Source organism: Nycticebus coucang, chromosome 3 (genome assembly GCF_027406575.1).
Source record: "Nycticebus coucang isolate mNycCou1 chromosome 3, mNycCou1.pri, whole genome shotgun sequence".
NCBI lineage: Eukaryota > Metazoa > Chordata > Mammalia > Primates > Lorisidae > Nycticebus > Nycticebus coucang.
In genome coordinates this window covers 59,919,732-59,934,875 of record NC_069782.1, presented here as the reverse complement: position 1 = coordinate 59,934,875, position 15,144 = coordinate 59,919,732, and the positions used below count along the sequence as shown (strand labels likewise).

The 15,144-nt window shown below is 55.1% G+C and overlaps 3 protein-coding genes across 9 annotated transcripts; 1 reads left to right on the top strand and 2 right to left on the bottom strand.

The window, feature by feature from the left end:
• Nucleotides 1-352: 352 nt before the first annotated feature.
• Nucleotides 353-9,033, bottom strand: XAB2 (XPA binding protein 2). Of its 2 annotated transcripts, none has more exons than XM_053586615.1 (19): nt 8,926-9,033; nt 7,392-7,540; nt 7,168-7,291; nt 6,760-6,957; nt 5,652-5,786; nt 5,382-5,546; nt 4,210-4,354; nt 3,744-3,895; nt 3,370-3,489; nt 3,093-3,224; nt 2,867-2,998; nt 2,674-2,787; nt 1,823-1,985; nt 1,532-1,722; nt 1,266-1,388; nt 1,011-1,182; nt 756-885; nt 545-654; nt 353-470 (listed from the first exon to the last, which is right to left on the bottom strand). In XM_053586615.1, exons 1-19 carry the CDS (start codon nt 8,974-8,976, stop codon nt 409-411), a joined length of 2,568 nt encoding a protein of 855 aa, XP_053442590.1. In that variant the 5' UTR covers nt 8,977-9,033; the 3' UTR covers nt 353-408. The 2 variants fall into 2 exon arrangements, with proteins under 2 accessions (XP_053442590.1, XP_053442589.1); XM_053586614.1 differs by having other exon boundaries at nt 7,081-7,291; nt 8,926-9,028.
• A 137-nt stretch (nt 9,034-9,170) lies between these two features.
• LOC128582592 (protein PET100 homolog, mitochondrial) lies at nt 9,171-10,760 on the top strand. 5 transcript variants are annotated; one of them, XM_053586627.1, is made up of 4 exons: nt 9,171-9,310; nt 10,014-10,100; nt 10,263-10,295; nt 10,611-10,760. In XM_053586627.1, exons 1-4 carry the CDS (start codon nt 9,284-9,286, stop codon nt 10,692-10,694), a joined length of 231 nt encoding a protein of 76 aa, XP_053442602.1. In that variant the 5' UTR covers nt 9,171-9,283; the 3' UTR covers nt 10,695-10,760. The 5 variants fall into 5 exon arrangements, 2 of the variants coding, with proteins under 2 accessions (XP_053442602.1, XP_053442601.1); XM_053586626.1 differs by having other exon boundaries at nt 10,263-10,760; XR_008379077.1 differs by lacking the exon at nt 10,263-10,295 and having other exon boundaries at nt 9,255-9,557; nt 10,324-10,760.
• A 44-nt stretch (nt 10,761-10,804) lies between these two features.
• Nucleotides 10,805-12,016, bottom strand: PCP2 (Purkinje cell protein 2). 2 transcript variants are annotated; one of them, XM_053586623.1, is made up of 4 exons: nt 12,012-12,016; nt 11,797-11,911; nt 11,453-11,577; nt 10,805-10,938 (listed from the first exon to the last, which is right to left on the bottom strand). In XM_053586623.1, exons 1-4 carry the CDS (start codon nt 12,012-12,014, stop codon nt 10,819-10,821), a joined length of 363 nt encoding a protein of 120 aa, XP_053442598.1. In that variant the 5' UTR covers nt 12,015-12,016; the 3' UTR covers nt 10,805-10,818. The 2 variants fall into 2 exon arrangements, with proteins under 2 accessions (XP_053442598.1, XP_053442600.1); XM_053586625.1 differs by having other exon boundaries at nt 11,860-11,911.
• Between the last annotated feature and the right edge of the window lie 3,128 nt (nt 12,017-15,144).

Genomic DNA, 15,144 nt, shown 5'->3' with positions numbered 1-15,144 from the left:
CAGGGACAAGAGCACCTTACTAATAAGTTCAGGGAGTTGACCTTGGGCCTGCCCAACTCTGGCTTTGAGGGTGGACCTGCCTTGCAGAATGGCCTTCCCTGACAGGAGCTGCATAGCCCCTGCCTGGTGGCTCAAGGAGGCTTCTGGGCAGGATCTGCTCTGAGGCCCCAAGCAGCAAAGGGACTGGCTGTTCAGTGTCCAGAACTGGCTCTGCAGGGTGGGGGCAGTTATCTGGCCCAGGCTGGCTGCCCCACCTCACACAGCAGCCAATCTGGGCACAGGGCCAGGGCACTCCTGAGCTGGCAATGCCTCCGGGCACCTGGGTGGCAGGAAAGAGGCTAAGACCAGGGCCTACAAACATAGCCTGTATTGCAGAAGGGGGGAGGGTCACGGGGGAAGGGATGGGGTTCAGTCTTCCTTCAGGCTCCCGAACACAGCAGCTGGCACACTCTGCTGCTCTAGCTGGACCTCTGTGGGGGAGGAACAGTCACTCTCCTATAAAGACCGCCCCCTCCTGCCCACCCACACTGGGCCAGCCCCTCACCATTGGGCTCCAGGTCCATCTCATCTTCATCCTCATCCTCGCCCAGCTGGATTTCCTCAGGGTTGGCCTGCTGGGCAAGCTCTGCCAGCTCCTCCCGGGAGGCGTCACTCCTGAGGGCGTGGGCTCATTGCCTCAGTGGCCCTGCCCCCTGGCCCTCCACTACTCCCAGTGTGGGGCACGCCTCCCCTCTAGGCCAGTCCTCAGTCCTCACCTCACGAACAGGATCTTGCTCTGGGCCCGTGGAGGCTGGTCCCGCTCAGCCTCGGCCGCCAGCTGCTCTGCCCGCTGCTCCAGCAGCTTCATGTCATCCATGCCACTCTGCCCAGGGGCCAGGTCAGACACTGCGGGGTCAGGGCAGGGGTCAGCACCGGGCCCTTCCCAGTCTCCAAGTGCTCCCCTAGACCTGGGAACCATGGTAAGCGAGGCCAGGATGCCAGGCGGGGGCAGGGGTGGCCTTACTGCTCACCAGTGCCTGTGGCGCTGCCTGACACCTTGAGCATCTGTGAGGCCATAAAGTTGACCTGTGTGTTGTACGTGGCCTGCACGCTGCGGCGGATACGCAGCATCTCCTTGATGGTATCCTCGTTGCCGTGCCGCACCTCAAAGTCTTTCCATGTCTGCCAGAATGCACCAGTCGTCTGTGGGGGACAGAGGCAGGGGATGAGCTGGCCACTTGGGACACAGCCTCCCTGACAATGTCTCTCCCAGTACCCTGCCCTACCCGGGGATCACAGATTTGGGAGCAGAAGCTATAGATGGCCCGGGCACGGTCAATCTCGCCAAGCTTGCATTCCATATCTGCAAACCGCAGGCACATCTCGCGGGCGTGCTCATCCGACAACACCTGGTGACCGTGAGGTCAAGGAGGGCAGGATGCACGTGAGGCCAGGGGCAGCTCACAGGGCTCCCAACACACCATGGCCATCCTCCCAGCCCCTCCTGCCCGCAGGGACCTCCAGTCCCCACCCGGCCCCCTGTGGCAGGCACCTCGATGGCCTTCTGGTAGATGCCCCGGGTGTGGGTGACTCCGTAGATCTCAGCCGCCCGCTTGATATAAATGTTAAACATGTCATACTGCTGGGCGGGTTCCACAGCCCGTGTGGCCCGCTCATACACGGCCATGGCGTGCCGGGCCAGACCCCATTCCTCTTCTAGCTGCGCATACAGCAGGTACAGGGCTGCAGTGGGGAGGGAAGGGTGAAGAGTGGGGGTCAGTCAGAGGCCCAGCCTGTGCCAGGCCACCCCTCCCAACACCCTCCACTGAGCCTGCTGTCTTACTCTTGGCATATTTGGGGGGACAGCCATCCAGTGCCTGCTCGAAAAGGTCCCGTGCCCGCTCCAGCTTGCGGCCCCCGTAGCGGGCAATGAATTTGGTCAGGTAGGTGCTCCAGATGTCTGACACATTGGGCCACTTAAACAGTGAGATACCGCGCTCGTATGCCTGTCCCAGAAGGGGGTTGTGTGTGTTAGTCCACAGATGGGATCACCTGGAACCCAGCCTGTCAGTCTCTCTTCTGGCGCTCCCCAGACTGCAAGGACTCCAAGGCCAAAGGTACAGTAAGACTTCCTAAGTCCAGGGCCTGGCCCCTAGAAAGTGACATTATGGGTAGAGGTGGGGGTGCTCTGCAGATAAACAGCTCCCAGTGTCCTGGGGGAAGGCTCACACTCCCAGGCAGAGTGGCAGGGGACACATAAAACACTCCACAGACCTACAACCTGTCACCTGAGCAGCAGGGAGTGGGGACAGCCTGCACACACCTCCCCCAGCCTCAGAACTTGGTACCTGCTAGCCCTCAGCACCTCAGAATGCAGATGGATTTGAAGATAAGACCACTAAGTTAAAGTGAGGTCATTAGGGTGGACTCAATCCATTAGGACTGGTGTCCTCTTAAGAGGATCTGAATACTACCACTCACAAAGAAAAGACCACACTAGGACACAGGAGAGATGGTTGTCTGCAAACAAAGGAGAGGCTCAGAAGGAGCCAATGCCGCCAAAACCATGACCTGGACTTCCAGCCTCCACAACTGTAAGCTGCCAGGTCCACAGTACTTGGTTGTAGCGGCCCTAGAAAACTCTCCTAGTGCCCAAGGTCCTGAGGAGGCCTGCTGCCTGGGAGCTGCCCTCACCTTGAAGCTTTCCTCGAAGTACTTGTGCTCCTCAAGGAACACAGCATAGTTGATGACAATCTGCGGTGTGGCAATGCGCAGGTCCAGGATGCGGTCATACACGGCCTTGGTGGACTTAGGGGACGGGAAGCAGGTCAGGGCATGTTCTGGGGCTGTGTCTGGGGCCTGGCCCTCCCTGCGACGGGTAGCTCACCTGGAAGGTACCAAGGCTCTCCTCCAGGTCAGCGAGCATTGACCATACCCTCAGTGACTTGTACACACGGTTCTGCACGGGCTCCGAGCCATCAAAGTACTCGGCCCGGCGAGCAGGCAGCACCGTGGCTTTCTGCGGGAGAGACAGTATGGGGGCCGCTCTTGAGGGCTGTCCTGGTCCTGGCTGCACAGCCCAAAGCTCCCCACCAGCCTGGGCTTGTGTTTACCCTCAGCAGCCGCAAGGCCTCATCGTAGTTCTCATGGCGGAGTTCCAGCTCCCCACACTGGCACCACACGCTGGCCAGGTCGTCCACCTGCTTGAAGTTCACCTTGGTGGCCTTCTCTAGGATGATGCGGGCCTGCCAGAGGCAGGCAGAGGCCAGACTAAAACACTGCCTGCCAGGCTAGCCCTCACCACCAGGGGTCAGAAATGTAATTGTGTCCATGCACACACGCACAAGCATAAACACATACATGCAAAGGCACACACACAAGGGCACTCACATCGTCCAGCTGCCCATTATCCTCATAAAACTTGGCAAATGCGACCCACAGCGTGTGGGGCTTGCCTGTGGCCTTGAAGGGGTCCACCGTCTGCACAGCCTCTGTGTAAGTGTTGATGATCTGAGGGCAGGAGGGTGGAGGTCAGGCTGGACTAAGGGCTCTCCCTATAGGTGTCCACAGGACAGTTAATTCTAGGAAGGTGGGATCAGGCCAAACAGGGCTCTGAGGCAGCAGGGCCAGGGTAGGGTGATGGCTCTGAGCGGGTGTGGCTAGAGGGGCAGGGCCAGAATGGAGCCCTAGAAAGCTGCGGGTGGGGGGCAGGACCAGAGCAAAGCCTGGCTACCCAGGGGAGGGGCTGGATGGCATTCACACACCTCCCTAGGGCGGCCCTGGTGCAGAGCCACACGCTTGTGCCACTCGTGCACATGGTGCGGGTTCTGGCGCAGCAAGACGCTGTTGAGGAGAAGAGGCCGCCGGCTGATGAGCTGCTCAAAGCGGGCAAGGCGCAGCTCTAGATCCACATCATCTGGGAGCCGCAAAGGAGTTGGTGAGGGTGCCCACATCCACTTCTCCGTTCCAGCCACCAGCCAAGTACTCTGGGCCTCAGAGGCTCGGCTTGGTTGTCCACTCAGATGCCCACCCAGCCCCTATGACTATGGACCACTCTGATTCCCATCGCTCTCCAACCCAAGTCTGAGACCGTCTCCAACCCTGACTCTTCCGAGTCCTCCCAGCCCCCACCCCTCATGGCCCCTGGCTGAGCCTCCTGGGCTAGCCCCATTGGGACATCCCCCTAACCAGGTGCTGTCCACCCAGCCCAACCCCTCCCCTGAGACTGACCCTCCTCCTCGCGCCCCAGTTCTGATGCAGTCTCCATCTTAGCGGCAATCATGCTCTCCTCAAACTGGGCGTAGCTGTCGAACACCTGCGTGAAGTCCCGCACAGTCATCACTGTCCGGATGGCCTCTTCGTACACATCCCGAGCCTGTGGGGGTGAAGGAGGGGTGCGGAAGGAAAGTGATGTGGGGAACAGGCAGCAAAACCCTTGGCACCAGTCCTCAACTGGAGCCCCTGCAGGGCCTGCAGGGTTTGCTGGGCTCTGGGTAGCGACCCCAGCATGGAGCTGTGGGATGGAGCTGCCCTGTGCTGCTGGAGTGGTCTCAGGAGCTTCAGGGCCTCCTCAGTAAACAGTGGGCAATAGCACCACAGAGGCACCTCAAGGCTTGACTTAGACCAGCTCATACCAGTTCAGCCTGCAGGGATCTGGCCCTCAGCTCACCTACAGAAAGGAGGTTCTTTCTGCCTGCCCAACTCCTCAAATTTACACTCTCCCAGCCAGCCCCCAACCCCTGCCCTCACCACCTCCTCTCTGCCCAGCCTGACTGGGTGTGCCCTGCTGTCTCTGTGGCTTTGGCCAGTTCATTTTGCTTGAAGGGGCACTGAAAAAATGCACCCCTGCTCAGACCCTACTTGTGGCTTCCTACCCAGGGAGCATGGCCAGCCTCTCCTCAGCCTATGAGGTTCTTACCTGTCCATGCCCTCAGCTCCTGCTCCTCACCACTTCTGCTCTGTACCCAGCTCTTATCTGCCCTCAGGCCACAACTGCACCAGTCAGCCCTCTAGGGACTTTTAGAGCCCCACCCACTCCTTCCTCTGAGTGACAAAAGCCAGCTGACAAGGACAGTCACAGACACATGAGGGAGTAGCTCTCCCATAAGGCACCTGATTGGTGCTCTGACAGCATCACTGCTGATTCTTCGTGGGCTAGGAAGTATCACTGATTTTGTAAATGGTGACACCTGGGATTAGCAGGGCCCAGGCTACACAACTGGGGTTGGCAGACAGGTCTGGCTGCCACCAAGGCTGGCATGCTTGCAGGCAGGGCTGTCTTGCCTCTCCTCAACCCTGGGACAGCAAACTCGTGCGTGGACATGTACATCTGTCACAAACAACATCAAAGTAGGGAAGGGAGAACCTGCCCCACACACAGAGGCCCGTGTGCCAGCATGCACCTTCTCGAAGTGGCCACTGCGGATGTAGTAGTCAGCCAGGGAGCACCAGAGCTTGCCCAGCTGGTCAGTAAAGCGGGTGAGGCCCCCACGGATGATAGCGTCCACGTTGAGGGACTGTACTTTGTCTGGATTCTGGGAAATGAGGTCACACAGCTCATGCCATAGCTGCGTGGTAGGTGGACAGAAAGCAGGGAAGAGTGTCAGTCTCAGTCCTGAAGGGTGGGGAGCCACCTCCCACCCTACCTGGCTCCCATCTTTCCATAAGCCCACCTGGTAGTTGGACTTGCCGGCCTTGGACACAAAGCGCTCATCGTTTACCACAGTAGCCAGGCGCTGTGCAGCTTCATCCAGCCGGTCACTTGACTTGAGGTACTCAATGTATTCCTCTGCACTCTCAGGACTCAGCTGGGGACCAACCCACCCCCATTGGCAGTTAGTGGGGCAGTAGGGCCATACCTCCTCCCGACTCAATGGCTATGGACCTCCTGCCACCCAGATGACCTTGCCTTGGCCCCCTTGGTCCAGTCTTGACCACAGTTTTCTAGCCTCAGCCTTGACTGGTCTGGCCTTGGACCCTTCCATTCAGCCTCAACTCCACTGCTCCAATCCCACTCCTGATTGGTCTGACCTAGACTCCAATGGTCCAGACTGCACAGGCCAAGCCTTGTGTCCACCACAACCACACCAAACCCAAAATACACTGTTCTAAGGGTTTCACTACATACAACAGACACAAGTTTGAACTAACTGCACCCCATCCCCGACCAGCTGGCACCTCTTCTCTTGATCTGCCTATCACATGTTCCCATAGTCTGTCATCTCTCACTCCTGCCTCACCAAACATATGGTTTTACTTTGGTTTACACAGCTCATGTGCATTTGTCTACCTTAAAGCTCCACACAGGCAGGAACTATCTTATTGACACCATGCCCAGTTCCCATTTCTTTTTTTTGAGACAGAGTCTCAAGCTGTCACCCTGGGTAGAGTGCAGTGGCATCACAACTCACAGCAACCTCAAACTCCTGAGCCCAAGCGATTCTCTTGCCTCAGCCTCCCAAGTAGCTGGTACTACAGGCACCAGCCACAACACCCAGCTGTTTTTTTGCCCGGGCTGGATTTGAACCTTCCAGCTTCAGTGTATGTGGCTGGTGTCCTAGCCACCTGAACTACAGGCGCTGAGCCCTGGTTCCCATTTCTAATGCCTGATGTGAAACAAGTGCTAGCAAACTATTTGGGAAATAAAGACACGAATCACAAATCAAGCCTGTGTATCTTCCCACATCCTGTGAGTTGAGTGAAATCCCACATGGGGCTGGTGTCCCATTGCATCAGTTTCTGGAAACTAACATGAAAAACTAGCCTGCCTGCCGGGCTTACCTTGAGAAAGCGCCGGTAACCTCGCACAGCTGTCTCAGGCAGCGGGTGTGAGCGCAGGAAGTGCAGGTACAAGGGCCAGATGCGAGAGTGTTGCGTGATAGGCAGTGCCCGGAGGGCACGGTCGAAGGTGCGGCGGGTGTGTGTGACACGCCCCTGGTCCATCAGGAACTGGCAATAATCGAGCCACAGACGGGGCATCTAGAAGTATGGGGAGAGGCAGCTACGTCTGAATTGTGGGCTCCATGGCCCAGACATAGATATTAGACGTCCCATGGATGAGCCACTCATGGGACTTCTGGTTAAACGCAGCAGGACTCCTACCCTTCCCATGCTTGTCCAGGCCCCCTGGTCTGGCCCACCTCTGTGGACTGAGCCCAACTTCCCCTCATCCTCTCGCCCAGCCTCCACCTTGTGCATGAACACAAAGGCCCTCTCGTGGCAGTTGTTGACATCTTCATAGGCCGGGTCAGTTACACAGCGATGCTTCACCTGTGCCCGGCGTGCCTTCAGGTATCGGTACCAGAGTTTGTAGCTAGGGAATGGGATGGAACAGACACTGGTTGGTCAGCTTAATGAACCCCCAGAACCATTTGCCTTGCCCTAGTAGGCAGGGCAGCTGGAGCGGTTCCTACCTGCAGGGCAGGAGCTTGAGTGCCCGCTCATATAGCTGATTGAGCAGAGGCTTTGGGGCACCCTGCTTGAACTCGATGTAGCGGAGCCAGCATTTGACAGAGAACTGATTCCGCATGATTTCCTCCTCATAGGGGAGGTCCTCTTCCTCCTGCAGGGACCAAGGAATGGGAGAGAGAAGAAACCTAGGCTCAGAGCCTGAGTGCAGCACTATCCCACTACCGTGACTCTGGCCCAAACTCCAGACTTCTGCCTGGATCTCACATTGCACTCCCCACCATGGAAACCATGTCACAAGACACCAAGACACTACTTCAGACCTTTACCCCTCAGAATTCAACTGCCCACAATCATACCCTGATCATCAGACTGCTCAGTCAATACAGTTCCAGGCCAGACATGAGTCTGCATCACCTGATTATTACACCTGTAATCCCCAGGCCCCAGGTCAAGGATTGATACTGGTCCATGGCCTGTCAGGAACTGGGCTTCACTGGGCTTCAAAGGAGGCTCGGGGCCCGTAGCTCAAGCAGCTAGGGCTTCAGCCACATATACCAGAGCTGGCGGGTTTGAATCCAGCCTGGGCCTGCCAAACAACAATGACAACTACAACCAAAAATAGCTGGGTGTTGTGGCGGGCACCTGTAGTCCCAGCTACTTGGGAGGCTGAGGCAAGAGAATCGCTTAAGCCCAAGAGTTGGAGGTTGCTGTGAGCTGTGACGCCACGGCACTCCACCCAAGGTGACAGCTTGAGACTCTGTCTCAAAAAAAAAAAGCTTCTTCCTAGACACTAGGCCTTTGGCCCCTTAGGCTCCCAATAACCATCTGACCCATCTCCACCTTAGGCCCACATGACCAAAACTTTACCTCAGTTACTAGGGCTCTCAGGCCCAGATACCAAGTCACTGGCCCATCAGGATCCCATTGGCCAGAATCTAGCTCAACTCTGCCCCAGAACTTCGAAGACAGGCCTTTATCTCAGAAGAAAAGTAACATACCAGACACCATGCCTTTAACTCTGGACACCAAAAATTTGACAAAGATGCCAGACCCCTACTCTAGACACCGTATCCTTGGCTCTTCAGGATCCATGTCATCAAGTTTCTCTTAGCCCAGACACAAAGCCTTTACCACAGAAACTATAACTCTCCAAACCTGACCTACTAGACTGTTGCCCAAAACCCCAGGCCTTTACCCTAGAAGCAGAGCCCTGGCCTGGTCAACATGCCTTCGTTTCAAACACAGGGTCTTTACCTGTTAAGATTCACTTATGCAAACTCCCTTCTCTCCCATTCCCCGCGCGCCTTCATTAACGTCGACACAGCTCTTTACTCAGTCAGATGCGACACCAGATCTTTATCCCTGGCCACCCAAATGCGGATATCATGATCCGGCTTCTGGCCAGTTAGAGTTCCCCACCCCGTGGCCTGGCAGAGTTGTGACCTAAATAACCTAAGTGACCTGGCCCCAACCCCCTGCTGCTTCCAGGTTTCAATGCCTTCACACAGGCCACTCCCGGCCACGCCATAGACTCACGAAGACAAGGTCCGGCCGCTCGGCCCGCGATAACCGCGCCATTACCACCATTTTCGTGGCTCTCGGAGAACAGGCTAGAGTCGCGGAATTATGATGTCTAGGAATAAAGGCCCGCCTCTCCGTGCCATATTTGTTTCCTATTGGCTGAATCCTTCTTACTGCACGGCTCACGCTGCTGACTTTCGTTTAGATGCCGCCCGCAAACGGAACCAGAGAACAGGCGACGGAAGATTATGTCATCCTGGAGGTCATCAACCAATCAGCTTTAGTAGTGGATTCTGCTAAACACCAATGAGCTGCTGTCTTGCTGGAGGGCCTACTTTGGGCAGAAGTGGCTTTGTAGACCTGGAGAAGCAAGATGGGTGTGAAACTAGAGGTGTTTCGGGTCAGTGAACACAGAAATGCGTGCATTGGGAGGCTGAACAGGGTATCTTCGTGGATCTGAGGAAGAGACTGTGAATAGGGGGGAACTCTAAAGAGAGGGGCGTTCCTGGAAGAGAGCTTTTGATATTTGAGAGGGACCTTTACAGTTGGAAACCCGGAGAAGAGGTTTTCCGGTGGGAGGTCTCGGAGTGAGGTTTCAGGGTTTGGGTGCTCAGAGAAGCCTGGACTGAAGAAGGGCCCCTGAGAAGGTGAGCCGACGAGGAGCTCTAAGAAGAAAGGCTTCCGATCCTGGGGAAGCTCTCCAGTGCATAGTGTGTGTGTCTCTCTCTCTTTCTCAGACAGGAAGACTCCTGGACCTAGGGGAGTAGACTTGAAGAATGAGACCTCCTGGGTTTGTGGGGGGATCTGGTTAGGGGAGGTGGGTAATGAGGTCTCGAGGAAGTGTCTTAATTGTGGTAGGTGTTCTTGTGCTGCTAGGGCCTGTATATGTGTGTCTTTCCTTGAGACTCCCAGTTCCAAGGGGCTTTCAGGAATAAGACCTCCTGGATTTGGAAAGCTAGGTTTTAAGGTATACGGCTCTGTACCTTAGTGGGAGTTCTCAGGCTGTCCAGGAGGATTGGACCCCCCAAGCAATGAGCAATCTCTGCACATTGCAGGTGTTGGGGTAATCCCTGGCTCTGTTCACCTGTCCTCTGCCTTTCCAGATGGCACTGTACCTCACTTTCCCTGTGACTATGTTCTGGATTTCCAATCAGGCTGAGTGGTTTGAGGACTACATCATACTGCGCAAGGTGGGCATAAAGAGAGTGTTCACAGGTTCATTCCAGGGATAGGGGTTAGGGGTAGGTAACCAATCTACTGAGTACCAATGCCTGCCTCCCATGAGCTGATCCTGTTCTGAGTGTGGGGCTCTAGAGCTGGCTCATCCCCCAGCTGTGACTTTGTCTCCACAGAGGGAGCTGTGGCCACCTGAGAAGGAGGGCCAGGTAAGTGATATACTTTTCTTCCCACTAGTGGAATGGAGGAAGCTGGATTCCTGTGGTTGCAGGGAATTTCAAATGAAACTTTTACCCGTAGCCATGAATAGGGAACTGAGAGCAGAGGAGCATCTGGTTTCCTTACTGCCTTCTCCCTGAAGAATGAAGCTGATCCTGGTTGTAATTAGCATAGGGTTTCAAGTGTAGACACAACTCAGAAGCTGTGTTCTTGGGAGTAAAGGCCAGGGTGATGGGAGAGGGGTCCAGTCCCTGAGGTGTGTACCCCCTCCTTCCTTCCTTTCCCACCTGCTTCCTCGCTACCAGCACCAAGAGATAGAAGAATTCAAAGAAAGGATACGGAAGCAGCAGAAGGAGAAGCTCCTTCACGCTGCCCAGCAGAACTCCTGAGCCCTCCAAGTGCTTGAGACCTAGCTCCCTCCCCATGAAATAACACATACTCATAATTTCTTTTTACTCATGGAAATGTTTTATTGTCTGCTTTCGAGGACTTCATAGGGCCCAGAATGGGCCCTCAGGGGGCTTGTGTCTGGGGCTGGGGGCTGCTGTTGCGACGGAAGCTGAGAGTGGTTGGGTCCTGAAGAGTGAGCAGGGGTTGGGTTCTGAGAGTCCCAGTTCGTTTCTGCACTCCATCCTGTGAATGTTGAGAGGGGTCAGCCATGCCAGAGGTGACAGATGTTACAGAGAGGGTACAGATGTGAACCCATGCCCCACATTCGTCTGTTAACCTTCATTATCCACTATTTTGGATGACATTTGGATGTGAGATCGTGTGCCTTGGAGCTTTTGTTGGGGTCTTGATCAGAATCCAAGCTGTGTATGAGTATGTGTGACATCAGTACGTATGAGGATGCAAATGTGTTCATCTCATTTGTGAGCTTATGTCTCCTCTCTGGGCATATCTTCCCAGGAATGGGTGCTATTCTCTCCCTCCCACCTTCCCAAAATCTTGGCGGGAGTCATGAGTTCCAGCCACAGCTCTGAGACTAGCATGGCCCCTGCGTGACCTCGGGCCCCTCCCATCCGAAGTGTGGGTAGGTGATGGACAGAGATGGCAGGCCCCATTCACTCACTCCTGGCTGGGATGGGAGGCAGGATTAGAGCAGGGCCTGGTGGATCATGCTCAAGAGTGGCAGAACATCACCTACCTTGGGGCCCAGGGGTTGGAAGCCAGGCAGGTTGCTGACTGTTACACGCTGGTCATCCATACGGCGACCCTGCGTACTGGCCAGCATGTCCATGAGGCTGTCCATCTCAGGCGTGGGGCCACTCTCTGCATGGAGCAGAGGCACGTGGAGTTGTACACATGCAGACATGAGAAAACAGCTTGGCTGGGGCCCCCATCCCCACTCCTTCACCTTCACTCGTGTCCTCTGGGATGCACATCATCTCCCTCACCCTGTGCCCGCAGGGCATACCGGACAGACCCTCACCTTGTACCTCAGCACTCCTGCCCTGCTGCCCCAGACCGCACCCTCATGCCCACCCTCACGGTTCTCGGTGATCTGGCCTGGCCCGGCCTGTAGTGAACAGCGCTGTGCCTCGATCCGGTCACCTTGCACATGGCTCAGCAGGTTGAAGAAGCCCTCCTGGTCCGGGGAGCCTTCCTGGGGACAGAACTTACTTAGTCTAGTTGGCCCTTCAGCTTTAGGACCCCTCCACTCCCCTCCCAGTCTGCCAGCCTCCACCTGGCTCCTGAGCTCTCACCATGGTGTCTGCTGCTGCCAATCTGCTGCTCCAAATGAGGCATGAGTCTCCTTCCCAGTCCCGGCCCCCACCCCAGGCTCTGGCCAGCCATGCCACCTCACGTGGTACAGCCCCATGGGACAAGCTTTGGGGCCAGCATTCTGCTGTTCTAGATTGGGGCTTGCTGGGCAAGTGGCCTGGGATCTGGGACATGCATCAGAGAAACAGCCAGGGGCCTCCCCCAAGTCTCAGCATCCTTTATCTCCCAGAGTCAGCACATAGAGCCCTACCCTCAACCCTGGGGCCAGGGCTGGCCACATAGACACTCAAGCCTACCAGCACTTTATTATGGTGGCAACTGGGTCAGGGGGTCCTAGGAGACTGGCTTGCTAATTAGGTGCCCTACAAACAGATTCATCTTGTCAATCATGGGCTCTGGTACCTTGAAGAGCTGGGGGTAGGGTGGGGCAGGGCCCTCTTACCTTGGTGAAGGGGGCCGAGCCCCCCTCCTCTGCCTTCTCTTCTTGATCCATCATTACCTCTGGAGTTTGTCTACTTTCCTGCTGGCCTCTGTCCCAGCCTTGTGCCACAGAGGGCCTTTTAAATGACCAGGATGTGGGGGTATGGATCCACCCTCCACCCCAAATCCCCAGCTCATGCTCCATCTGCTCCCACCCAAGCTTAAGCCCCATAAAGATGATCCAGATAATTGGCCACAGTTATGCTGGATCTGGTGTGGGGGGGTAGGGAGGTAGGGTGACCGTTGGACCTTGCTGGGCCCAGCAGCAATGAGAAGGCCCCAATAACTCTCAGGTGGGTTGTCACAGGAGGCCAGAGCAATGTCCCTATGGTTGGAAAAGATAGCAAGGTAGAGCAGTGGCCAGTTTGGGTGGGTCTACAGCTCACCAGGGGAACCAGTGCAAGCTGCCCCCATCCAAGCCACCTGGGTCTCCCCGACCCGTTCCTGTGGCCTCCTGCTGGAAGGGTACTTGCCACCTGTAGTGGGCAGGGGAAGAGGAAGATCAGGCCTCCCTCCCACTCTGAGGGTCACCACTGGTCATCCTAGCACCAGCTCTGTCTTCTTGGCAGCAATTCAAGGTGTTTCCCTGTCACCCTTTCCTCTACTCACTGTCCCTGGGGCCTAGTTGTCCACTCCAGGCCCTAAGATGAGAAATTCCAAGATCTCTGTTCCTGAGCCAACCGAATACCAAGTTGAGCTATCTCTGATCATCACCCCAGCCCTGTGTGGGAACAAGAGTTGAGACTCCTGGGGAGGGAGGGAGGAAAGGAGGGCCCTGTCCCCTCCCCTGAGCTGCTGTGGCTTTCCTTCAGTGCCTAGAAGAGGATGCCACTGGAGGTCACAACTGCTCAAGATGTCTTCCTTGAAACCAGTCAGAAGGTTCTAATAAACGGGTTGCATTCTCACAGCCCTGCTGAGGCTCCTCCACCCCACAAAGACCCAAGTTCACACCCTCTCCCTCCATGTCAAGGAGATGTCCTGTTCCTCATCAGATGTTTCCATTTCCTGGTGCTGCTGGAACAAAGTACCACAAACTGCATGGCTTTTTATTATTATTATTATTATTAAGTCATAGCTGTGTACATTAATGCAATCGGGGGCACCATACACTGGTTTTATACACAGTTTGACATATTTTCATCACACTGGTTAACATAGCCTTCCTGGCATTTTCTTAGTTATTGTGTTAAGACATTTATAGTCTACATTTACTAAGCTTCACATGTACCCTTGTAAGATGCACCATAGGTGTAATGCCACCAATCACCCTCCCTCCGCCCATCCTCCTCCCCCCCCTCCCCTCCCTCTCTCCCTTCCCCATATTCTTAGGTTATAACTGGGTTATAGTTTTCACATGAAAGCCATAAATTAGTTTCATAGTAGGGCTGAATACATTGGATACTTTTTCTTCCATTCTTGAGATACTTTACTAAGAAGAGTATGTTCCAGCTCCATCCATGTAAACATGAAAGAGGTAAAGTCTCGGGTGGCGCCTGTGGCTCAAGGAGTAGGGTGCCGGTCCCATATGCCGGAGGTGGCGGGTTCAAACCCAGACCCAGCCAAAAAAAAGAAAGAGGTAAAGTCTCTATCTTTCTTTAAGGCTGCATAATATTCCATGGTGTACATATACCACAATTTATTAGTCCATTCGTGGATCGATGGGCACTTGGGCTTTTTCCATGAACTACATGGATTTTTTTAAGCAACAGAAATATATCATGTTAACATTCTTGGAGGCTAGAAGCTCAAACTCAAGGTGTTGGCAGAGATTGTAGGTTTAGAGTCCTTTTCTGCCTCTGGCTGCTGGTGGTCACCTGCAGTCCTTGGTGTCCCTGAACTTGTCACTACAGCTCTTTAGTCTCTCCTTCTGTGGTCACATGACACGCTCCATTTGTGACCCTGTCTTCAAATGGCTTCTTTTCCCCCACCTACACAGAAAGGCAGACATGGTGACTTCGTAAGGACACCAGTAGGATTAAGGACCCATCCTACTCTACTATGACCTTGTTCTAACTATGTATAATGACCCTATTTCCACATAAGGGCACATTCTGAGACATTGGAGATTAGGACATCGTATCTTTTCAGTGAGGGGCGGCCTCTGGGGAGTGGGGAACATAATGCTGTCAATAACATTGGAAGACACTGGTCACCCCCACCGAGAATAACAGGGCACAGGGTGGGGGTGGCAGGCCCTATTGACTCAACCTCCTCCTACTTTCACCTGTTCAAAATTCTTCATTTGGGCTCGTGCATATAATCCCAGCACTCTGGGAAGCTGAGGCAGGAGGATCCCTTCTGCTCAGAAGTTTGAGACCAGCTTGAACAAGAGTGAGACTCTGTCTCTACTAAGAATAGAACAACTAGCTGGGGGTGGTGCCTGTGGCTCAAGAAGTAGGGCGCCGGCCCCATATACCGGAGGTGGTGGGTTGAAGCCCGGCTCCAGCCAAAAACTGCAAAAAACTCCCCCCAAAGTAGCTGGACATTGTGGGTATATGTAGTCCCAACTACTTGAGAGGCTGATGCCAGAGTATTGCGTAAGCTCAGGAGTGTGAGGTTGCTCTGAGCTAGGCTGAGGCCACAACACTCTAGCCTGGGCAGCAGAGTAAGACTGCCTCAAAAAAAAGAACCCCC

Excerpts from the sequence above, each read along its gene's own strand:
- LOC128582592 (XM_053586626.1), top strand. The coding sequence starts at position 9,284 with ATGGGTGTGAAACTAGAGGTGTTTCGG. Across the intron at positions 9,311-10,013 it reads TGAAACTAGAGGTGTTTCGG|ATGGCACTGTACCTCACTTT; the intron begins GTCAGTGAACAC and ends CTGCCTTTCCAG. Across the intron at positions 10,101-10,262 it reads ACTACATCATACTGCGCAAG|AGGGAGCTGTGGCCACCTGA; the intron begins GTGGGCATAAAG and ends TTGTCTCCACAG.
- PCP2 (XM_053586623.1), bottom strand. Across the intron at positions 11,578-11,796 it reads AGGCCAGATCACCGAGAACC|AGAGTGGCCCCACGCCTGAG; the intron begins GTGAGGGTGGGC and ends TGCTCCATGCAG. Across the intron at positions 10,939-11,452 it reads TCCAACCCCTGGGCCCCAAG|GATGGAGTGCAGAAACGAAC; the intron begins GTAGGTGATGTT and ends CAACATTCACAG.
- XAB2 (XM_053586614.1), bottom strand. The coding sequence starts at position 8,976 with ATGGTGGTAATGGCGCGGTTATCGCGGGCCGAGCGGCCGGACCTTGTC. Across the intron at positions 7,292-7,391 it reads CTCAAGCTCCTGCCCTGCAG|CTACAAACTCTGGTACCGAT; the intron begins GTAGGAACCGCT and ends CCCATTCCCTAG. Across the intron at positions 6,958-7,080 it reads CCTGGACAAGCATGGGAAGG|ATGCCCCGTCTGTGGCTCGA; the intron begins GTAGGAGTCCTG and ends CCATACTTCTAG.